General features: G+C 38.6%; 1 protein-coding gene and 1 long non-coding RNA gene across 22 annotated transcripts in view; one reads left to right on the top strand and one right to left on the bottom strand.

Annotated features, from left to right (window-relative positions):
- The window catches only part of RABGAP1L (RAB GTPase activating protein 1 like), an 865,831-nt gene that overhangs the window by 28,569 nt on the left and 812,098 nt on the right, over nt 1-25,164 (bottom strand). For 12 of the 18 annotated variants that reach the window (XM_063627303.1, XM_063627307.1, XM_063627305.1 and 9 more), the window contains one exon: nt 10,437-10,529. In XM_063627303.1, coding sequence (XP_063483373.1) covers nt 10,437-10,529 — 93 coding nt within the window. Of the gene's footprint in view, nt 1-2,721; nt 5,319-9,804; nt 10,103-10,436; nt 10,530-25,164 lie in introns of those variants that run through there. The other 6 variants (XM_063627311.1, XM_063627310.1, XM_063627308.1 and 3 more) reach the window with 2 other exon arrangements.
- The window catches only part of LOC134734565 (uncharacterized), a 66,245-nt gene that overhangs the window by 32,936 nt on the left and 8,145 nt on the right, over nt 1-25,164 (top strand). For 2 of the 4 annotated variants that reach the window (XR_010117651.1, XR_010117649.1), the window contains exons 2-4: nt 10,044-10,589; nt 12,592-17,180; nt 22,003-22,073. This is a non-coding gene — a long non-coding RNA (uncharacterized lncRNA). Of the gene's footprint in view, nt 1-10,043; nt 17,181-22,002; nt 22,074-25,164 lie in introns of all 4 variants that reach the window. The other 2 variants (XR_010117652.1, XR_010117650.1) reach the window with 2 other exon arrangements.

The raw sequence follows: 25,164 nt of genomic DNA, 5'->3' as shown, positions 1-25,164 counted from the left end.
CCCGTCTCTACTAAAAATACAAAAAAATTAGCCGGGCGTGGTGGCGGGCGCCTGTAGTCCCAGCTACTCGGAGAGGCTGAGGCAGGAGAATGGCGTGAACCCAGGAGGCGGAGCTTGCAGTGAGCCGAGATTGTGCCACTGCACTCCAGCCTGGGTGACAGAGCGAGACTCCGTCTCAAAAAAAAAAAAAAAAAAAAAAAAAAAAAATTAGGCGGGTGTGGTGATACACACCTGTGATCCCAGCTACTCGGGAGGCTGAGGCAGGAGAATTGCTTGAACTTGAAAGGGAGAGCTTGCAGTGAGCCAAAATTGCACCACTGCACTTCAGCCTGGGTGACAGAGTGAGTGAGACTCCATCTCAAAAAAAAAAAAAAAAAAAATTAGCTAGGTGGTGTGGTGTGCACACATGATCCCAGCTACTGGGGAGGCTGAGGTTGGAAATCACTTGAACCCAGGAAGTGAAGGCTGCAGTGAACTGTGATCATGCCACCGCACTCTAGCCTGGGTGGCAGAGTGAGAACCTGTCTCAAAAAAAAAAAAAAAAAGAAAGAAAAAAATATAATAACAGGAAATGCTTACACTGCCTTGTAGGGGGTTAAAAACCCCCGATAAATAACTGGAGAATCTCATTATAACAATATAAACAACAAATATTAACTGTAGGTAGTGAATTTTCTTTATTGTTGTCCTTGTCCTTTTAAAAATGTTTTCAAGTTTTCTATAATGAATATATATTTGTAATAGGATTTTAAAAATAGTTTTATTAAGAAAAAAAGCAATTCAGAATTTTAATTCCATTGAAAGGGATAAGATGCCAAAATGAGAAAAAAAATTTTAAGTCTACTTCTGTTAGAAGGTCATATTCTACACAAAACCATATTGGATCCTCGTTTTTGACCAAGATATAATGTAACCCCTCAGAAGTGGTGCCTTGTGAGGAACTCTTTCCCTAGATGTTCCTGAGAAAACTGTGAATGCTCTTGTAAAGGCAACTTGTACTCATCAGATTCTGCCTGTTCCCTCAAGCTACAGAAGTTCCGCCCTCCCACAGAAGCATAATAAATGTGGAGACTAAAAAACAGATTTCTAAAAAGCCAGAGCTTCTACAATGAAATCTTTCAATCTTTGCCTAAGTAACACAATTTCTAGCAGGGGCTGGAGAGTTAGCCTTTATTTCTGATATATCTATTACTCCTTTTCATGGAAAAAGAAACATATAGGAAACTTAGATTAAAAAAAAAGATTTGAGAAGCTTTTTCAATAAATTTCCTCCTAGCCAGGAAAGAGTAACAATACCAGCACAATTTCAACATAACATATTTCACAATGCAGGCTGCTTAGCCAGGGAAGAGATTTTTCTCATTTCTTGATAAATCTCTTCAAGAAACTAAGATAAGACTACTTCAATAGGTATTCCTGAGTTAAGTGTCCTATTGCTATTGAAATTGTACTTGTATAACCCCAAAGTACAAAAAGCTCCCTCGACTATTATGTACATTACATTCATTTGTCACAAGTGAAAATGTTGCCACTACCAGTTTTGCAGGTTACAATTACGTGCTTAGAATTGAGTTAAAGTAACCTCCAAGTAAAGTCATAGGATGTTCATGGAAAAGTAGTTTGTTCAAGTATTTAGAAATCATACCAGGTAGCTACTTCACTGTTGATTAGAGATAAATGTCTAATGGATTATCTGTTATATAAGAAAGAAGTGTGAGTTCAGCTGAAATTCTGACTAGTAATTTCTCATTACAATGACTGTTGCAACTGAAACCCTTCCTTACAGACACACAGCTAAAGGGGCAAGGGCAAGGGTAGGAAAAGATTTGGAAGAAAAACTGAGTGTCTCAGGGTCCCTGCAAAGCAAAATAGCCTAGAGGGCAGGCCTACTGGCTTTTGCTTTAGCAAGAAGCTTCAATTTGGTGTCTGCAAAGCAAGCAGCACAGTGGGAAGTGTCAGACTCCTGCTCTGCACTCACAGACAAGTGGGAAAGCAAGCTATGGGGCCAAAAAATGCAGTATCATCCTCCAAAGTATGAACCCAGGGTGAGTGCTACTGAGCACTACAGTGAGACCCTGCTATGAGATGGAGATTTTCTACAAAGAACTTGCCCACACTTACCTACTGAGGGCTAAACAGAGCTTATATTAACTTGGCTGTCTTTTACAGTTCTTCTCCAGGAGCCAAAACCGTTTTCAGTACTGACCGATTCTAGAAAAAGTTTGCCTATATGCTAGAATGGAGAAGAGAGTTTGGTTTTGATGGTCTTAGGAAAGGCAGTAACCCTGCTTGGTTCATTTTGAAATGTTGACAAGGGTTGCCCGTGGGAGACAGACTTAAAGTCAGCCCCAATAACCTAGTCAGCCCAGAGAAATTCACATGCTGTAAGTTTGCACAAGCAGATGTGCTGAATGCTCAAAGCCTGTAAACAAAACAGGCAAACTGGCTCCCTCTTGCCTTTCAGAAAAGATTACAGGAGACACTGCTTACATAACTCTTAAAACTCACATCACACTGTCTGAAACATATACTCCCCATCTCACACAACTGACACCGTTTGAACAAAAAGCAGATAACAACTGTCCTCATAGTTTCACCCCTTATGGATAGGAGATGTACAGCTGGGAAAGTTTGGTTAGTAACTTTTGGGAGGAGGATACTGCATTTTTCAGAGACAGACACGGATGTTACAGACATACATAGATTAAAAAAAAAACTTACCTCCTCAAAAGTCATAGACCAACTACCGTTTTCAATCATAGGTACAAAGACAATTAAAAAAAAAGAATATCCAATGAAATTGAACACCTACTAAAATTTTTATAAAATGGCAATAACAAAACAGACACTTCTTAATGCTCTTTTGCTTTTCCTTCGAGTGTCATATAACTCTAAGTTCTCTCTGTGACTGCAAACATTCAATGGAACAAAGATACTTGAGGCAGCCAGTGGGCAAGTCTCAACTCAGGAAGACTCATCCTCAAACTCCTCCCTCTCCACATTGCTGTTTACAGTTTGCATGAATGACTAAAATGCTGTATGTGGAACTATTAAGGAACTACGGTGTGAGGTGTTGATACTGTGTTGTTAAAGCTGGGTGGAAGGAACTTCCTTATATGACAAGGTCAGAAATCTTGCAAAATAGTTCATCTTCAGACAAAAGAATGAAATTGCTGGGCAGGGCAATGCAAAAGAAAAATGGATCCTGGATCTCCTGTGTACCTGGGGGCTGAAGTCTGGGTGAAGCAGTTCAAGGGATTGTGAACGTTATTTATTTCAAGATGAGAAACCAGAGAAATGTAAACTGGTAATTAAAAGTAAAGAAACTAAGCTTTAAAGGAAAAAAAGATGAGCAGGGAGGCGGCTTTATAAACCCTAGCTCAATATTTTGGGTGTTGTCTGCTGCTATGATGAATTCTTGGCACATGTTTTTAAAGACTTTTAAGGGTCAGGAGAAAATGTTTTCCTAAAAGACTCAGTGCAAATTTATTAGCAACAACACACTCAACTCTCACATATTTTCTTTTGGATACCTCTTTTAAAAGAGTTGACAGCTATCATATTCAAGTTTTCAAATGTCTACAGATAAAATGTTTAAATATCTATGTTGTCCATAATGAAGATCTGAGAAAGAAAATACGGATATTTGAAGCTTTTGTGCTTCCCTCCTTTACTCATCACATCCAATTTTATCTTTGTAGTGGAAAATTTCAAATTTTTAAATGTCAAACTAAAAACAAAATCTTGTCAGTAATAAATGACAGCTGGCCAAACAGACTGCATTTCTTTTAGGGCTTAAAAAACTATCTTAGGTTATACTCTTGCACAGGGATCGGCAAACTTCTAATGTAAATTGCCAGACAGTAAATATATTAGGCTTTGCAGGTCGCATGGTCTATGTTGAAATTTCTCAGCTCTACCAGTGTCATACAAAACCAGCCATACACAATAAATAAATAAACAGGTGTGGCTGTGTTCCAATAAAACTTGGTTTACAAAAACTGGCAGTGAGCCAGATTTGGCCTATAAACCACAGTCTGCAGATCCCTGCTCTACTCTAGTACACAAATCAAATTTTCAAAAAGCAAATGCATTCTAGATGATATAGAAACATATTAGTGTCAGGTAATTTTCTCAGTAATACTTAAACAGAAAAGAAAACTTTCTAAAAATTAAAGTTTCTTGAAAACTCTGAAGATCATCAATAAACATACTAGAAATTCTTAGTGTGCCTAAAGCATATTCTTCCCCCAAGGGTTAAGTATAAGGGACTCAGTAGAGCAGCATTGTTAGAAATCGCCCACTCCTTATTAGCTATATTGCTTGAGAAGCCGAAAGGATTTAGTTTTGCATCTTCACCATCCTATAACAATGAACTCTCTGGGTTATCCAAGCTCAAAGACAAAGTGGAAGCCTTCTGAAGTTTATCATTAAGTTATCATAGGCATATATAAACCATCGTTGTGTCTATTACTATTCCTTAAAAGCACATTATTTCATAACATAATATTTCCAAAAGCCAACACAGTTTTTGGGATGTGAAAAAATAATAAAATGTAAGTTTATTTGCTATGGCAGAAAAACTTTTTTTTTTTTTTTTTTTTGAGACAGAGTCTTGCTCTGTCACCCAGGCAGGAGTACAGTGGCACGATCTCTGCTCACTGCAACCTCCGCCTCCCAGGTTCAGGAGGTTCTCCTGCCTCAGCCTACCGAGTAGCTGGGACTACAGGTTATGTGCCACCACACCTGGCTAATTTTTGTATTTTTAGTAGAGACAGGGTTTTACCATGTTGGCCAGGTTGGTCTTGAACTCCTGACCTCAAGTGATCCACCCACCTCGGCCTCCCAAAGTGCTGGGATTACAGGTGTGAGCCACCGCGCCCAGCCAGAAAAACATTTTTCAAAGACAGATTCACTTATCTTGACTCCCCTGAGTAAGAAAGGGTCCAACAGTTTTTTTTAAAGTCTACTCCTTCTTTTTTATAGGTAAGAAATGTATCCTAATTTAAACTTTTCTTCATTTGTCAAGTTTAAAAGAAATGTGAAAATTAAACTATTGCATTAGATATTTAAGGATGGCAAAAAAGTGGCCGGGCCCGGTGGCTCACGCTTGTAATCCCAGCACTTTGGGAGGCCAAGGCGGGCGGATCACGAGGTCAGGAGATCGAGACCATGGTGAAACCCCGTCTCTACTAAAAATACAAAAAAAAAAAAAAAAAAAAATTAGCCGGGCGTGGTGGCGGGCGCCTGTAGTCCCAGCTACTCGGAGAGGCTGAGGCAGGAGAATGGCATGATCCCAGGAGGCGGAGCTTGCAGTGAGCCAAGATTGCGCCACTGCACTCCAGCCTGGGCGACAGAGCGAGACTCTGTCTCAAAAATAAATAAATAAATTAAAAAAATTTTAAAAAAATTAAAAAAAAGGATGGCAAAAAAGTACAATTAAGCATTATTTCAAATATTTCATTTGTATTATTTTTACTATGCATAATAGCTTAATTTGAAATTACATGTAGGAGCAATTGCTGTACAAAAACCAGTATGTGCAAGAAAAAACTCTGTGGAAACATAGAGGAATCATTTTCTTTGTTTAAATTACATTTTGATTTTAAAAATTACTATGTTTAATCTCAAGAATGAGGTTAAACATTCTAAATTTAATTGTACTGAGCATGGATAAGACACTTCAATTAGAAATTATGTATTTATAATAATATCTGTGTCCCAAACCCAAAAGAGTTTAAGCATTCCAGATTCTTTTTAGTATTTTCCCATCTAGAACAGGTAACCTTTATTATGCTTTGGGAGATTCACTGAATTTAATTAACTAGCTGTGTGTGGGTGTGTGTTTTTTTTTTTTTTTTTTAGATGGAGTCTCACTCTGTCGCCCAGGCTGGAGTGCAATGGCGTGATCTTGTTTCACTGTAGACTCTGCCTCTTGGGTTCATGCCACTCTCCTGCCTCAGCCTCCCAAGTAGTTGGGACTACAGGTGCCCGCCACCACACCCAGCTAATTTTTTTTTTTTTTTTTCAGTAGAGATGGGGTTTCACCATGTTAGCCAGGATGGTCTCGATCTCCTGACCTTGTGATCTGCCCACCTCCGCCTCCCAAAGTGCTGGGATTACAGGCGTGAGCCACTGCATCTGGCATTTTTTTTTTTTTTTTTTTTTTTGAGACAGAGTCTGGCTCTATTGCCCAGGCTGGAGTGCAGTGGCATGATCTTGGCTCACTGCAACCTCCCCCTCCCAGGCTCAAGCGATTCTCATGCCTCAGCCTCTCGAGTAGCTGGGACTACAGGTGCTTGCCAGCACACCCAACTAATTTTTGTATTTTTTAGTAGAAGTGGCGTTTCACCATGTTGGCCAGGCTGGTCTGGAACTCCTGATCTCAAGTGATCCACCCACCTCGGCCTCCCAAAGTGCTGGGATTACAGGTGAGAGCTACCATGCCCGGCCAATTAGCTGTGTTTTTTAAGGCTTAACTCACATTTGTGCAAGTAGTTCTTTAATTAAACCAGAAAAGCATATCATTCTCCAAAGGTAGATGAAGGCTACAGATCTCCAAAAAGTACCATCAACTGATACCATCACTAGAAAACTTTCCTCACAATAGAAACAATTCATCTCTTTAAGATAGAAAATATTTTAATTTCTGAAATTGGTAACTTTGCTTCTTAAGGGCTTAGTTACTGGTTTCTGAAATATACTAAAACAGCTACACATATTGATAAATGTGTGTTTTCTGGGAACCTGTATAAAAATGAAAACATGCTTATTCTACAGCCAAATCTTTATCCTAATTTCACTTCATTAGAAATCAATCACTAAATTTACAAACCAAAATGTTAGAGTAGACAAAGAATTTTACACAAACCTGGTCAGGTGCAAGTTAAGAAGGAAGATAAAAGAGATTTGAAATAAACATTCTACATTGTTCTTTCAAAAAAGTTTCCTTTCTGTCTCTTGGAATCTAGTCATGAAGAGAAACAGAAAGAGTAAAGGCTATAAAGAAGTCATTATGGTGTTCACTGAGTTTAAAATATAAACTGATGCCAAGACCAGGTAGCACAGGCAGTGCATATATGTGTGTGTATTACCTACTTACATATGTTTATATGTGTGTATACATATAATGTACAACATATGTTCTATCTGGAAATTAATGGGCATCACTAAAAATTAATGTACCACCCACTGTGTTGGCTTTTATTCTACAAATATGGATACACAACAGGAAGCTCTCCCTGCTGCTTCTAAACAGGTACCTCTGGTGTGACTTAGGGTTCATGAAAGGAAAAGGGTAGGCTAAATGACAATCCTCCTGGAACATTCTGGTTTTTTTTCCTTTGGAGATGTAATTCACATACCATAAAATTCATGTTTTTAAAATGTGCAATGTAATGATTTTAGTATATTCACAAAGTTGTGCAATCATCACTACTTCCTAATTCCAGAAGATTTTCATGATACATCGAGTTTTAAAATTTAAATTTATACTGACATTATTTCATCTCTTTCTTTGTGGTTGAGATTTAAGTGTTGAATAAAGGTGACTACAGGGATATAACCTGAGCATGAAGATATCTGCATATGTCATAAAAATAGACATAAAACACATGTTTACATAGATACAGCAAGAAGTATGACTGTTGAGAGCTACCTCTACATTGCTGGATCTTTATTCCCACCTCTAGGTTCCCTGTGATAGCCCTTTTACGTATGCCACCATGTCTAAAAGAAATAGCATTGAACTGAAATACCTCTTAAAATATCTTATTATATAACATATGTGGGCTTTAAAAAATAAATTTCCCACAACCTTCTAACTCTCTTGTCATATGGCAAGCAAGGGTGTGGAAATGACTTTTTAAGCAATATAGATTCTAATGTTGAGGAGGGGTTGTTACTGAACTGGTGCAAGTTCTCACTCAGTGCCCTCAAAGATCTTCCCAAGTCAGTCTTTAAGAGTTTACATTAACTGGGTTCCTAGTCCAAGATCTATGAATTACAAAGTGCTCATTCCCAGGACAGAGATCTTATTCTTCACAGGATTAAATTTAGAAGATGTAAAAGGTATTTTCTAACTTTGCTACTTTAATTAAGATAATTATAATATGGCTTCTTAAACTACATATTGATCATCTTACAAACCAAATATGTTGATGGTTAGAAACTTATGTTGTTGACTGCCACCTTGAAGATGTAATTATAATCTAAGAACTATAAATTTGCCAAGTGTATTAGCAGGACAAATGCCTAGACATTATTAAAAGAGTACAGAGACATTAGATGAATGTACTGACAATTTATCACAATAATCTAAAAGAAATAGCAATAGAGGGTATCAGATATGAGCAAATAAGAATCAACAATACTTGAACTTAAAAAGTAATGCCTGCTTTCAAAACAAGAAGTTTAATCCTACTTTGATCTCTCAATAAAAACTATACATATTGATAATCTTACATGTTATAAGTACTTTAAAAATAATGTATATCTTACTATTAATGTATACATACCTGCTTTGTCACAAAAAAGGATTTAAGACACAATAACAAGTTCAATTCCAGCCTGATTTTAAATGTACAAGTTTGGTCTTCCATTTCTCTCTTATTTTAAAGCACTCTTCACAGAATTTATTCATAATAATGGTAGTAATAAGAAAATCAGAATGATATTAGCAAAAGGAGAGCTTCATTTTGGATGCTTAATAATAGTTTATAATTACTACCTTCAAGCCTTTCTAAAGCAGCATGCTATGTGATTTACATTAAAAGCTGGTTTTATTGAGGGGATGTTGGTGGTGAAAATTAGCTTCAAACATTATCTGTTAATAAATAGTTATCTGCTATAGAAGTATGTGGGATTTTATAATCAGATCTTGAACCACTTCTATAAGCAAGGGGAGATTATTGGTTGGCAATACTTGAGAGAAATAAGATCAATCAATAAGGGACTAGAGGGGAAGACCCACATAAGGTGGCATTATTCTAGTAATAATTGCATAATCTGTAGTAGTAGGCTTCATAAAATAACAGCCATTTATTGAACACAACTATGAGCTGAGTCATTAACATACAGCATCCCTCATCCTTGTAACAATCCATCAAGGAATCAGAAACACTATACCTTTTACAGATGAGGAAGAGGTTCGATAACTAGTCCAAGATGCTGAATGGTGGCATAGGGATTAAAACCCTCAATTTGGAGTCCAAATCCTGTGCTCTAAAAAATGAGCAAGATTTGAGTTCAGGTCTGTCTGACTACAAAATCTACATACTCCTACCATGTTCCTCCGCACACATCCCATGCTATTCAATTCAGCAACAGAGATAAAATGTTCTGTGTGACTATGCTGCTTATGTCCAGCTCTGACCACATAAAGATAACTCTAGTTACAAAAGTGGAAGTCATCCCAATGTGGGTGATTTAATTAATAATGCCACACAGTCCATTTCTTGGCAGGAGATTTTGGCACTGCTGCTCAGTGCTGACAATACAGTTATTTTTTTATCTTAGTGTATTGATGTGGAGGGAGAAGGAGCTATTACGTATCTGTGTGAGTCTGAAAAGTTAAAGCATGTTGAAGAGAGACGATATTTTACTTGGAAAAAAATAAGTTGGAAATAAGTGTTTCCCAACACTGCATCCTGGGAACAGTGTTGCTAATTACCATTGAAGAGATTCACAATTAATGAACGTATTAAAATGAAATTATTTTGATTTTGAAACTTCATACTTTAAGTCAAATATCACTGTTGTTATAAATTCATTTGTGGAAATAAATGTTGCAACAAACACCATTACTGTGTTCAATATACCTTTGTGATTTTTATTTTTCCTTCCAAGTGAGTTGGTATTTTTAACATGTGCTACAGACAGAGGCAAGTTTGAAACATCCTTGTGTCAGTCTTGGAACAGTTCACCTGCTAAAAGTCTTTGTGGATATGATCATGCACAGCTAAAACAGTACTTTGCCATTTTTCCTTTTTGTTTCATTTTTGAAAGTAGAAAGCCACTTTCTTTTTCCCCTCTCTTTCTCTCAGCTTCTTATGAAGATTCCCAGTATAAATGCAACAGCTGGAGTTACCTACAAATATACAAACTGAAAGAAAAGAAATATTATGGTTGGCTATTTGGGAGTCTCCTGAAATGAAAACATACCTGGACAGCTAGCATGATCAGAGCGCATCTAAATCAATCAAGGAGGAACAGAGGGAATTGAACTTGCCACAACTGCTGCTTTAAGAGAAAAAAAAAAAAAAGGTACTTTGCTGGGAATGGTGGCTCGTGCCTGTAATCCCAGCTACTTGGGAGACTGGAGTGGGAGGACTGCTTGAGGCCAGGTGTTCAAGACCAGCCTGGGCAACACAGCAAGACTCAGTCTCATTTAAAACAAAAAAGAAGGTACTTTGATAGGTGCAACATATTTCTCATACCTTGTATCTATCCATTGGGTCTTCCTGTTGCAGCTGACTCTCTCGCATTGTCTGATATTCTTTCTCATATTTCTTCAGCTTCTTGGTTGGTACCTGCAGGGATTTGAGGAAAACCATGTTGGACAAGGACACCATTTATGAAAAAAAATTCAGGTGTGTTTGCTAGTTAAATTTCTGGCATTCTAAGGAAACATGCTCAACTGAAAGTTAGGAGAAAAATAGAGATTCCAGAGTAGGGGTTGGCAAACTTTTCCTGTAAAGGTCCAGACAGTATATATTTTAGGCCTTGTGGGCCATATAGTCTAAGTTGCAAAGATTCAACTCTGTCATCATTACACAAAACCTGCCATGGGTGATACCTAAACAAATGAGCCTGGCTGTGTTCCAAGAAAATTTACAGAAACAGGCTACAGTTTGTCCACCTCTGTTATAAATAATATTGCTGATGTCACAACCTTCTCTTGTTAATGTATTTAATAGTGCTATTAATTTTAACTTTCTTAAGTATAATTCACTCATATCCTTCTATTACGTTGAAAATGAAAATTATTATTTTATACAAGTAAAAAATTGAGCTACAAGAAATATTCTAAAATGGCCTGGGCGTGGTGGCTCATGCCTGTAATCCCAGCACTTTGGGAGGCTAAGGTGGGTGGATCACTTGAGGTCAGGAGTTCGAGACCAGCCTGGCCAACATGGTGAAACCCCGTCTCTACTAAAATTACAAAAATTAGCGGGGCATGGTGGTGGGCATCTGTAATCCCAGCTACTCTGGAGGCTGAGGCATAAGCCTGGCTTGAACCTGGGAGGCTGAGGTTGCGGTGAACCAAGATTGTGCCACTGTACTCCAGCCTGGGTGATACAGCAAGACTCGGTCTCAAAAAAAAAAAAAAAAAAAAGAAAAGAAAAGAAAAGAAAAATATTCTAAAATGGTGTTAGTATACTGAAAAGAAAGGTTTTAGTGTGTGACAATGAAAACTCAAATATAGAATCATTATGCTGTATGAGATAATAGAAAGTCATCTAAACAACTCATTTATTTCTTGCTAAAATTATGTCATCCATAAAAGACAGCAGTTTACTCTTTTCTGAAAAAAGACTAGATTCCAATGGACTCTTAGAATTTTAAAAATAAACAAATAAGCACAGCGTAATATAAAAGCCCTCAGTAAACAGATATTTAACCTCTCTTTAGGGGACAGTGGTGCATGTCTATAGTCCCAGCTACTTGGGAGGTTGAGACGGAAGAAGTGCTTGAGCGCACAAGTTCCAGGCTGCAGTGCACTATGACGGCCACTTACTGTAGCCTGGGCAACAGAATGAGACCCTGTCTTTTAAAACAAACAAAAAAACTCTCCTAGCCTCACTTTCTTCATCTATAAAATAGCAGGTAAACAAAATTTCTACCTCATAATGGTGTCAGGAGAATTAAATGAGTTAACAGAGAAGTTATCTAAAACAATGCCTGGTTCATGGACATTTAAAAAAATTTTTTTTTAAATAAGTATTCAATCAAAATTAACATATTAGAACTTATTCTGTTCCATAATACATATTAAATCTACTTTTAGCCTTTCTTTGGACAATCAAAGTTATAGAATTCCTTTACTTATATTATTTTAACTTTTGTAGAGATGGGGTCTGGCTATGTTGCCTAGGCTGGTCTCAAATTCCTGGGCTGAAGCGATCCTCCTTCCTCAGCCTCCCAAAGCATTGGGATTACAGGCATGAGCCACTGTGCCTAGCCTATGATTCCTTTAAACAGCAACACCTTAATGTTTTTGTTGGGTTTAAGATTACAAACGTGCTATGTTGCAAACTTCTTGCGTACTCTGAGAAGGCAAGGATGATGTGTTGCCCTCAGTATCTGCCATAATACCTAGCGGTATTTGGCTCATACTAGGCCCTCAACAGATTGTTCCTTGTTGAGTTTAAAATATGGTATTTAGAAAACATATACATATGAGTGAGAGAGCAAAAGAGAATGGAAAGCATCTAGCATGAATATAAAATTATCTCACAATTTCCTTATTTTCATTAAGATGAGGACAGTACTAATTCTCTGGCATCTGGCCAGATAGTTTGTTACATAAAAAACAAAGACACCAGGTGTCATTCCCCACCTTATTCTAATTACTTTGTTCTTCTTATCCAGGAACACTATGAAGTACTAGAATTATCTGCTTCTGACCACAATTGGGAAGTTTCACAAATTCAGTCCAAACCTGATAGATGATACAAACCAGTCAACAACCACATTATGAGAATATTCATCTGGCTGATGGGGGAATGTCTCCCCAGCCAAACAAGGAGTGAGGACATTTTCCAGGGTGTAACTGAATTGCAAAGCCACTGCTGAATATTGTTATGAGAAACACGAATCCTTTATTACTCCATCTCCAGAGACCTCTAACAAGCATACTGTGACCAACTAGAGTGCAATAGAAAGGAAAGCACCACCTGCCAACTGTGTAGCCTCACAGATCATTAGATAAACAAGGGAAATATACACAATCATGTGTTAACAAAATGACGACATTATTTTTCTTGGCTTTGATAGCAGTCTCAATTTCTTTTAGTTTTATTTTCTCTCTGTATATTAATCATACACTGAGAAAACCAAAAATAGACTCTGAAGAAGTAGTTGCAAATCACTAGCACTAAAATAGCCCTGGAGCTATAGAAAAAGGGGAAGCTTCAGGGTTTTAAGCAGTAACAAGGTGTCTCCAATGTTTCCCTAGGAGCAGATACAAGGGCCAAGGGGAGCAGCTAAAGGTATTGTGAGGAGACAGCCTACTCCAGGAGCCATTTTCCCACCAGATCGGAAGTATTTCAGTATTTTTACAGCAGGAATACCATTACCACTGGACACCAGGCTGAGTATTAATTAGTCCCATGTGGAAGTATTTTCTACATGGTTCTAAAATGGATCCACTCACTGGTGACTGAATTACGTACTGGAAGCTTGTGCCTAGAGAATTCTGAAACTATAGTTTTAAACTTCAAACTATTATCAATATTTTTTTTACATGTAAGAGAAAAAAAAGTCCTTTTAAAGGGATATTTTTACATGTCCTTTTAAAAGTCACTTTTGCTACTTATATTAAGAGATTCATTTCAAAGTGAAATATTCAAAAAAGGCAATAACACTCTCAATAAGCTAATCCTTTCCCATCTGGCTGAGATTCTAGGATATTTGGCTTCATCTTGTTCAGGGAAACAGAGCAGGTTCCCAGAACAATATGTTGCTAGGAAACCTTCCAAGCTTATTTATCTTGTGTGTGGGGTGATACTGAGCATCCACCTGTGTGATTGGCACAACGTAAAAGAGGGGAAAAGGGTGGAGGAGGAAGAGACAGGGGAGCTGATATGAAACTCTTGTTATTTATGAGGTAATCAAAGAAAATAGATTTTCAGTTTTTAAACCACATTTCAGGACAAACTTGATTTTATTTTAGGGAATACTGAATGGGATACAGACGCTTGAAATTTTTCTTTCTGGAGAAAGAAATTTAAAAACCTCTTAGGTAATTAACATTTATTGTTCCCCTTTCAGGGGGACCATCCCCACGGATGATCAAAGGTCAGTTCCTGGTCAACATAAGTAAACAAGCTTGTTTAAGATAAATTTCCCTACACTCCCTTGTATCTACTCCTTGCCCAATGCCTCAAGGTTATAGAATAGCTGCCTTCAGCTATTCTCCCCCGGGGCTCTGCAGAACCTTCTGACCTTTCAGAAGGTTTGTGTCCTTTCCCTATAGTTTTTCCCCACCACTCTGACCGATATCCCACAGTGTCCGCTCATATTTTCTATTACGTTTCATTGTATTCCACAGTGATTTCGCAGACCCTCTAAAATGATTTCATAACCAGCAGTTTGAAGGACACTGCACGTGAAATGGGCTTTTTCATCTATTCCCCTGATGATAATACTCAGAGCGTTATAATTCTAAATCACTGGAGAAGCTTTATTAACTCTACTTATTATCAATACTCTCACCTGTCATTACAGATGAGAGTGGGTCCTTGTCAGCTGTTATCAGGAAATACAAAGAATAGAGCTTAATGAATTTAAGGCAGAGGGGAATGGTAGGGGAATGGCGAGGGAGTGTTAAACAGTGACCTTCGATAACAGTAAAAGACAGAGCACAATAATTACTTATTTGCCTTACTCAATATTAGTCATGCTGGCCTCAGATGGAGATATGGGAGGGGAAGACTCAAAAGAATATACCCAACTTTCTTCATTCTCCATGTTTTCTCTCTTCTTCTCATTTAAGGTGTTTATTTCATATTTGTATATATGACTCTTGCAGATTGAATATATATTAATTGTGTTGTATATTAATAATTATCGGAAGAATTTGCCTTAATAATCTTCATCTCACTAATCATATCAACCAGTGATATCATCCTATTTTGTATTCTTACTTTCATATCTTATTTTGAATACTAATATTTGAATTTCACATGCATTAGTTTTTCGTTTTTTTTTTTTTTTTTTTTTTTTGCACGCCACCATGCCTAGCTAATTTTTGTATTTTATTTGAGATGGAGTTTCCCCATGTTGGCCAGGCTGCTCTTGAACTCCTAACCTCAAGTGATCTGCCCTCCTCAGCCTCCCAAAGTGAGTTATTTCTAATAAAACTTATTTTGGCCAGGTGTGGTGGCTCATGCCTATAATCCCAGCCCTGTGGGAAGTCAAGGTGGGTGGATCACTTGAGTTCAGGAGTTCAAGACCAGCCTGGACAAAATGGTGAAACCCTGTGTTTACAAAAAATACAAAAATTAGCTGAGCATCGTGGCACATGCCTGTAGTCCCAGCTACTTGGGAGGCTGAGGTGGGAGGATCACCTGAGCCTGGGAGGCTGGGTTGCAATGAGGTAAAATCATGCCACTGCACTCCAGCCTAGGTGACAGAGTGAGACCCTGTCTCAAAACAAAACAAACAAATAAAAACATATTTATTTGCTTACATATAAGATTTGGTTAAGTTTCCTGATTATCAAACTCAATCTTTTTTTTTTTAAGAGAGAGGGTCTTGTTCTGTTGCTCAGGCTGGAGTGCAGTGGCACAATCACAGCACACTGCAGCCCCGAATTCCTGGACTCAGGTGACCCTCCCACCTTAGCTTCCTGAGTAGCTGGGACTATAGGGGCACACCACCATGCCTAGCTTTTTTTTTTTTTTTCGGTAGAGCCAGGGTCTCACTATGTTGCCCAGGCTGGTCTCAAAATCTAAGGCTCAAGCAATCTTCCCACCTCAGCCTCCCAAAGTGCTGGGATTACAAGTGTGAGCCACCATGCCTGACCCAAACAAGATCTTTGTACATTGAGGAGTTCAAGGGCTTTGTATATTTAGGAGTGCTTTTCAACACCACAGATCTTAAACTTCGGATCATAATTAACGGAATAACAGAACTCTTAAATAACAAATTTGAAACTCACTGTAGTAACTTGAAAAGAACTTACACACAGAAAAGAGAGAAATAACAGAATACACATGTAAAGATTTTTCAAGTTGGTCTATGCTCTGTAACATATATGGCATGATCTTTGGCATATCCTGACTTTATGAAATAGTATATTAATTTTGTGAAAAGTTGGTTTTGCATTTAAGTAGAGAAAAGAACCTGGGCACTACCAGTGTTTCTCAAGGTAAGATATTATTGGCATTTTGGGTGGAATAATTTTTGGTGTAGACTCCGCTCTCCCTTTCTGAGCCCATGGCATCCCTGGGCCCATTTATGATTTCACCTATTAAATGTCAGTAGCGGCTGCCTGTCACTGTGACAAACAGGATGCCTACAAACCTTTCTAAACCAGGTGTGGGTGTTGGGGGCTGGTAGGTTTGAGGGGTACATGCTTGAGAAGATGTGGGATTCATACTAAAAGCCTCTGAGCTAAACTATCAATAAAGACAAGAGGAGAGGCCTGGACCAGTGTGCAAGGTTTTTAGCACTGCACTGATGTATTCAGATGTCCACTTCCCTCTGCTTTGTTATTGGTTAGCAGTAATTGGCACTAAGTATGGAATTCTTTCATGTCAAAAAATTTCCTAACAGTTTTAAGCCTATAATTTAGAAAAATCTATATTTAATCCTGCCAGCAACTCCATGAGGGAAGTATTATTTGGATTTTACAAATAAGTTGAGGATAGGTAACTTGCCCAAGATCATACAGCTGGTAAATAGTCAGAAATGAAATCCAGTTGGCCTCCAGAGCCTGCCCTCTTTAGTTAAACTTTGCTCTACTGCCTGGGACCAGATGATTAAAGTAAAGCTGTTCAAGAAGCTGCCAGTCTAGATATAGTGCCAAATATGTGTCTAGTTATCATCTAGTTTCATAAGCGCAATAACAGATATTTATAAAAGGTACAAAGATGATCAAGAAGAAATTTGTGGGACAGAGGGTTGGAGAGGGAGAAGCACCTCAGTGAGGAGGATTTTCATGATGACTGGTTTATGCAAGCTTCCTTGCCCAGTTAAAACACAGAGCATTTCTCCTGTGCTCAGTTTTAACATTGGGCCAGTCACTTCTAAGAGCTATCATTCAAGGTTTGATGAATCTGCTTCTGTAATTCAGAAATGAAAGATACAAAAATATTAATTTATGGATGCAAATACTGGTAAAGTACATCACTGTGTTTTTCTTTTTTAAAGGCTGATATGACCCAAGTTAACATTTTCTGAAGTGAAGATTCCTGGTGCTCAGTTCAGGTGACAAGAAAATTAATAGGCCAAAGGTACTAGCCATTATGTGCTACTCTTGCTCACTTCAGACAATTTCTTAGGATGAATATAAATTATCTCATTTAATATATTAATCAATGGGCAGAGAAAAAATAGATATGTAATATAGTATCACTTTCCTTGGAAATTTGGGGGTTGCTGAGAGTTTCCAAGTCAGAGTCACAGTTATTTTTGCAAGGACTTATCAAGAGATCTGGACATAAAGTGGATCAGTGGCAACCAAAATTCTAATGTCAGTTTGCAGTAGTATAATGGACTCGAGAAGAAACAGATGAAAAGGAATCAGGAGAAGGCATCCATCAAGAGGAGGGACACGTCCTATAGGCTTCACTTAATCCTCTTCATAGTGGTCAGCAAAAGAAGTCACTTTGACTCCTTTTAAGCTTTTAGCACTAGGAGGAGAGGGAACATATTAAACAATGATATTTTGCCCCATGTGTCTTGAGTGCAGGAGGAAAACCTTCAGAGAATGTAAGAGCTTGTAAATAATTATTAGTTGTATTCTAATACTTAAGGAACATAATGGTTTAAGGGGTGGGGATAAAGGACATACTTATCTCTTGCAACTCTAATTTCCAAGGCTTATTACAGACATCAAATTCCCAGGCATTCCCCTCCTGAATTCATACTAACATACAATCTATGGTGCTGTACTTGTTTTAATCTCATCTGACATGTCTAGCTTTCCCAATTACTCAAGCCTAGTGGTGTGCACACTTGTGACATGTACCTGGACCTTTATTCATGAATAATTATATGACATGAGCCACCTTCCAATGTTTGTGGCTTACTCCAGAATGTAGCATACTCATCAAAGTATCTTTGAGAGCTTCTGAAATACTGATTTGTACTTTATTTGCCACATTCTAGTATAAGCTGTGGTCTCAATGCTGTAGCAATTTTGGGAGACTTGCATTTTATAGAATCTGCTTACCTGTTCATTTTTAATTCCTCATCTTCAGTCCTGTAAGTCTAATCTTGTATAATATTTTTTGGAACTCCTTGGCACTTCTGCTTTAGGTATTTCCTATCAATAAATAATATCTGAAGGTAGAGGAATTTCTGTACTATGTGTTGACAGCTCCTAAATTTATAGTTTTCAGCCCAGAACTTCTACTAAGCTTAGCCTGCATATCCAATTGTGAACTTCCTATCATCATTTGGATGGTTAACATTCAAGACATTTAAACCTGGACTAATACCCCACCTTCTACCCCCAATTTGTTCTTCTCCCACGGTTCATCTTCCATCCAGAAGCTCAAGCCAGAAACCCACAAGTCACCATTTTCTGCTCCCCCAACCAATGCTCAGGCAATCCATCACTAGATTCTATACTGTATGCCTCCAAAATATCTATCTTGTTTTTCTTTTGAACTTCACTGGCAATGCCCAATTCAAGCCATGATCACCTTTCATCAGAACCAGTGCCATAAATTCCAAAGTGGACTCCCCATGATCATAGTTGCTGTACTAAATCTTTTTGCCATTGGGCAGCCAAAGTAATTTTTTCCAGGATGCAAATCTGACATCATTTTCCTTCCTAACATTTTCCAATTGCTTCCTATTGCACTTAGGATAGAGAAATACTTGGCTCTGCTGGTCCTATAGAATCTAGTCTCTATCTACCTTCCCTTCACTCTCTTTGCCTATATTTTGCAAAAATGTGGTTTGTCCATCCCAGGAAGTACATAAAACTATCCAAATAGGTACAGAAAGCAAAAGGTGATTATTAGAATTTCATGTTCTGTTTTTAGAACATGAAAATAGTCAGGAAGGACTATTTTTATTTCATCTTTTAAAAAATATTTGTGCTTATTGTAGTACAGGTAGCTAATTTATTTAAAAATGAATATACATATATTGATGGTATGGGCTCATATGACTTTCATTCACAAGGATCACAATCAAGAGTTTAAAGACAACCAGTCTCTGCTCCAGCCACACAGGACTTCTTTTAGTACCTTTACTACATCATGCCCTCCCCTGCCTCAGGCTTCTGCTGGGATGGATCTAGCACATTCACCCTAAAATTCTGATTCAGAAGATCTGAGGTATGATCAGGCACCTCTATCTTTTTTTTTTAATCTTAATGTTAATATTTGTGGATACATAGTAATTTAATATATATATGGGGTACAAGAGATAGTTTGAAACTGGCATGTAATGTGTAATAATCAAATTAGGCAAAATGGGGTAGCGATCCCCTCAAGCATTTATCCTTTGTGTTACAAAGAATCCAGTCACACTCTTTTTTTTTTTTTTTTTTTTGAGGCAGGGTCTCGCTCTGTGGCCTCGGCTGAAGTGCAGTGCCACTCACTGTAGCCTCGACCTCCTGGACTCAAGTGATCTTCCCACCTCTTAGCCTGTAGCTGGGACTACAAGCACCTGCCACTATACCTGGCTAATTTTTTTGTATTTTTTGTAAAGACAGGGTCTCGCTATGTTGACCAGGCTGGTCTTGAAACCCTGGGCTCAAGTGATCTGACCTCCTCAGCCTCCCAAAGTGCTGGGATCACAGATGTGAGCCACTGCACCCAGCCCAATTATACTCTTTTAGTTATTTTTAAATGTACAATTAATTATTATTGACTATCGTCATCCTGCTGTGCTATCATACATGAGGTCTTATTCATTCTTTCTCATTTTTTTTTGTTCAAGTACCTTTATCTTTACAAAGCTACTCAGGCAATTTTGATATACTGCCCATCTGAAAACTACTGAACTAAACATTAAGCACTAGAAAGGGAGAAGAGACAGGCTAGAGAAGCTTTTATGAATTGGCCTGAGAACACAACCACCACTTCCTAAGGGAATATCCATTCTGAGTTTCAAACAACCAATTTATAAATAAATTTTAGGAGAGAAGAAATTTGTAAGATCAGGAACGACTATTTTACTGTCCCAAAATATTTCAAGAATCTATGTATATAAGCAGCTTGGTTATAAGAATAAAATCAAGTTTTAAAGAAGAGAAAAACCATATTCTTCAAGCACAATTATTTGAGCAGCAGTTTCTCTTTGATACTTTATTTGGGGTGGTTTAGAAATTAAACAGGCTGGCTGGGTGCGGTGGCTTACACCTGTAATCCCAACACTTTGGGAAGCCGAGGCAAGTAGATCATCTGAGGTCGGGAGTTTGAGACCATCCTGGCCAACATGGTGGAACCCCATCTCTACTAAAAATACAAAAAAATTAGCCAGGCATAGTGGCTCATGCCTATAATCCCAGCTACTCAGGAGGCCGAGGCTGCAGTGAGCCAAGATCGCGCCATTGTACTCCAGCCAGGGTGACAAGAGCGAAACTCCATCTCAACAAAAAAACGAAAGAAAGAAAGAAATTAAACAGGCTTGGCTGGGCGCGATAGCTCACGCCTGTAATCCCATAATCCCAGCACTTTGGGAGGCTGAGGCAGGTGGATCACCTGAGGTCAGCAGTTTGAGAGTTTGAGACCAGCCTGATCAACATGGTCAAACCCCTTCTCTACTAAAAATACAAAAATTAGCTCAGCGAAACTCTGTCTGAAAAAAAAAAAAAGAAAGAAATTAAACAGGCTTGCATTTGAAAACTTTCTCTGCCAAATACTAGCTATATAATTTTATGAGCAATTTACTTAAACCTCTTAATCAGAACTTGAATTGTTTATGTTTTGTAATAGGGTAACACAAGCAACTACCATGACCATCTTTTTTAATTGAGCACAAAATGCATGCCACAGCACTGGCCTAAGCACTGAGCACGTATAAATATAAATATAAATACAAACATAAATACAAATATAAATATATATATATTTTTTTTTTTTTTGAGATGGAGTCTCGCTCTTTTGCCCAGGCTGGAGTGAAGTGGCGTGATCTCGGCTCACTGCAACCTCTGCCCCCTGAGTTCAAGCAATTCTCCTGCCTCAGCCTCCTGAGTAACTGGGATTACAGGTGCCTGCCACCACACTCAGCTAATTTTTGTATTTTTAGTAGAGACGGGGTTTTACCATGTTGGCTAGGCTGGTCTCAAACTCCTAACCTCAGGTGATCCACCTGCCTCAGCCTCTCAAAGTGCTAGGATGACAGGCGTGAGCCACAGCGCCCAGCCATCATTTAGCATTTTTTGTATTTCTTAAGCCTCACAAAGAAACTGGGTGTTACTATATCCATTTTATAAATTGAGTAAACCAAGAAAGACTAAGTAACACACATAGGCCCCATAATAATGACAGACCCTACAGGCTTTTGTTTTAAGAGATTGGGTCTCACTATGTTGCCAGGCTGGCTATGAACTCCTGGGCTCAAGGAGTTCTCCTGACTCAACCTCCCAAGTAGCTGGGACTACAGGCACATGTCCCTGCACCCAGCTACCCAAAAGGTCTTTTTGACACCAAAGTTAAAGCCTTAATCGTACACTATGTTACTTGACTATCATCTACATTGCCTGTCATCTAGCCAACATGCATAGCTCTCAAACCTAGGACCTTTGATAAGCCTCATCAGTAGCCTGCAGCAGTTAACTGAGCTAATCAACTCAAGGATGGAGGTGCTGTTAATGCATAACTGAGAGGTAATGAACCTAAGATATCTGCCACATTACCAGGCATAACGTAGGAGATTAAAAAAAAAAGAAAAGAAAAAAGAAAAAGAATACCTTTACTTTGATCTTTCTGGGCAAGCTAGAAAAAAAAAAAAAAAAAGAGAGAGAGAGAGATGGCCAAATAGACTCTGGGGTGGTTGAATCAGGAATTTAACTCTGGGAGAAGCCTGCTTAAAATTCCATAAAGTCTTAAGAGGGGGCAGACTGAAAATAATACATTTTTCCTCCTCTCACAGCCTTCTGAAAAAAAAGCATTGAGAGCATAAACCACTCAGAAGATTTACAGCTTAAAGCAGATCACCTTAAGGTACTGGAATCAGTCAGTGCTTAGATGGAACATTTTTTGAGGTCTACATCTTCACTGAGTGTCCTTCTTCTCTATTTCCTATACTTCCTTGTTTCTTTCTGTTCCCACTGTGTCCCATATGGATTTGTACAAATAATGCTGGGTTCTTTTCTTCACCCACATGCAACAGTTGATGCTGGATCATAACCATTCCTTCTATTGGTTTTAAAATCTGTTTTTCTCCGATTCCTTATACTTGAAGGAAAAAAAAAAAAGGACATTTAGCCTGTTTTTCTTTTAAGCAATAAAAATTCTTCTCTCACTGTATTGATTATTCTCAATGTGGGGCTAAATTGTGGAAATTCTGATTCTTTTCCTCTTTGCAAAAATTAAGAAGCAGTAATATCAAGTTAGTATACCATGTTGGATGTTTTTTATTTCTTTTGGGGGAGGTGCTCAAAATCCATTGTAAATCTCAAGTAGAAATCCATTTGTAAATGAGTTTTTGGTTAGAAATTTATCACTTAAAAATTTTAGTACAGTATTTGGAGAGTAATGGAATGACTACCAAGCACTAAAAATTGAGACAGTAAGATGGCATGCATTAAATCTGGTTACATGTTGAATTGTATTGGTCTGATTCCAGGGAGTAGAATAACCAGATATAGTTCCAAAATTGGACCACAGAAAGCTGATACAGCTATGCATTCAGAGTGAGTTAATTAAGCTTATTTAAACACAGACAATAAGAGAGGAGAGAAAGAATGATGGGAAAACCAAGTAGGACACTGTTCTCTATTATTATCAAGTGTTAACTTCATTATAATAATACTGGCTTTTCCACCATTAAATGCTAAGAAACCTGAAGCATTACTTTTATGTCAGTTGTCGCTGGCAATTAGATCAAAAGTAAATACATATCGCTTGCTAAAAATACAAGAGGCAGAAGGCTGTAGACATTTATGCTCTAAGAAATTTAATTTGAAACTAATGTATAAGACAACCTGAGTAAATCTGACTTTAGAGAGATTCAACTTTACTATACCAGATTATATGAGAAGGACAAACAGTGGAAAAGAAAAATGGAGAATTTTACTGTATTCATCCATCTATAAAGACAGTAAGTAAAACTGGTCAAAAGTCATCACTAGCAATATTAAATTGCATGAAGATTGCACTGACTTTTTTTTTTTTTTTTTTTTTAATTTTTTGAGACAGGGTCTGACTCTGTTGCTCAGGCTGGAGTGCAGTGGTACAATCACAGCTCACTTCAGCCTTGACTTTCCAGGCTCAAGAAATCCTCTCACCTCAGCCTCCTGAGTAGTTGGGACCACAGGTGTAAGTCACCACGCCTGGCTAATTTCTTTGTAGAAGTGGGGTTTCAATGTGTTGCCCCAGCTGGTCTTGAACTCCTGGGCTCAAGTGATCTGTACACCTTGGCCTTCCAAAGTGCTGGGATTACAGGTGTAAGCCACTACACCTGGCCTTGCATTGCCATTTTTATACATCAACTTCTTAGCTTGGGAAGATAAGCTTATCCATACAACTTTGCTTTTGTTTTTTTTTTGTTTGTTTGTTTTTTGAGACAGAGTCTTGTTCTGTTGCCCAGGCTGGAGTGCAGTGGAGTGATCTTGGCTCACTGCAAGCTCCACCTCCTGGGTTCAAGCGATTCTCCTGCCTCAGCCTCCCGAGTAGCTGGGATTACAGGTGCACACCACCATGCCTGGCTAATTTTTTTATACTTTTAGTATAGAAAGGGTTTCGCCATGTTGGCCAGGCTGGTCTTGAACTCTTGACCCCAAGTGATCCGCCCACCTAAGCCTTCCATAGTGCTGGGATTACAGGCGTGAGCCATTGCATCTGGCCACAACTTGGCATTTCTAAAAATGATTTATTCATTCACTCACTCAACAAGTATTTATTTACCATTTACTATGTAGCAGGCAAAGCCGTCCTGGAACAAAGGCACAGTCTATCACCTGGAGGAGTTTACAGTCTGGTGGGGAGAAAGTCTTTTTTTTTGAGACGGAGTCTCGCACTGTCGCCCCAGCTGGAATGCAATGGCGTGATCTCGGCTCACTGCAACCTCCACCTCCTGGGTTCAAGGGATTCTCCTGTCTCAGCCTCCTGAGCAGCTGGGATTACAGGTGCCCGCCACCACATCTGACTAATTTTGTATTTTTAGTAGAGACCGTGTTTCACCATGTTGGCCAGGCTGGTCTCGAACTCCTGACCTCGTGATCCACCTACCTCAGCCTCCCAAAGTGCTGGGATTATAGGCATGAGCCACCGCACCCAGCCTGGGAGAGTCTTAAAAGAAATAATCACAGTATAAATAAATACCATATTTACAAAGTAAGTAAAGTGCTCTGAGGGAGAAGAAAAGGTGGAGGGATACTAATACATGGCTCTAATTTTTATTGCTTCTCTGAGGAATGACAATGAAGCTGAGCCTTGAAGAGTAGGTTAGATAGTGAGGATTAGGGAGAAGGGGTGTTCCAGGCACAGGGAACAATGAGCACAGGATGACCAAGAGCAAGACCGGGTACATAATTTGCAGGCTCAGTGCAAGATAAAAATTGAACACAAAAACTAAGAATTTCAAGCTAGTGATAGAGCATTCAACCAAGTATGAGGACCTATGTGACTGCACAGGTCACACACACATTAAGCCAGTTTTGGAAAAGGATGCATGTTTAAGGGACTTAAGGCCAGTTGCTGGAGCACAGTGAGGGGAGGGATTGCTAGCTGAAGAGTATGAGAGGTACACAGGAACCAGTCCAAGGTGCAGGGCCTCCAGGCACCAACCTCACAGAGGTTCATAGTTTCCCCAGATAGTTAGCAAAGAGCTGTTGTGTAAGCAAGGCTGTTACATAATCATTCTGCTGGGTGCTGAGAGGAAGACAAAGAAGATAGTTTCTGCTTTTAAGGAGCTTACAAATAATTATATAATTTAGGGTAGAATGTGACAGGTTCCACAAGAAAGGTATAAGCACCAATATATGGGGGCTTCAAGGCATGAGGATTACTCCGTTGGAAGGGGAGAACTGCAAAGCACACACACAGAAGGACTGCACGCTGACTGAAATTAGCATACTTCTGCCTTTGGAGC

This window comes from Symphalangus syndactylus, chromosome 12 (genome assembly GCF_028878055.3).
Source record: "Symphalangus syndactylus isolate Jambi chromosome 12, NHGRI_mSymSyn1-v2.1_pri, whole genome shotgun sequence".
NCBI classification, from domain to species: Eukaryota; Metazoa; Chordata; class Mammalia; order Primates; family Hylobatidae; genus Symphalangus; species Symphalangus syndactylus.
The sequence above is the reverse complement of the archived record's forward strand: the minus strand, read 5'-3'. Positions and strand labels throughout refer to the sequence as shown.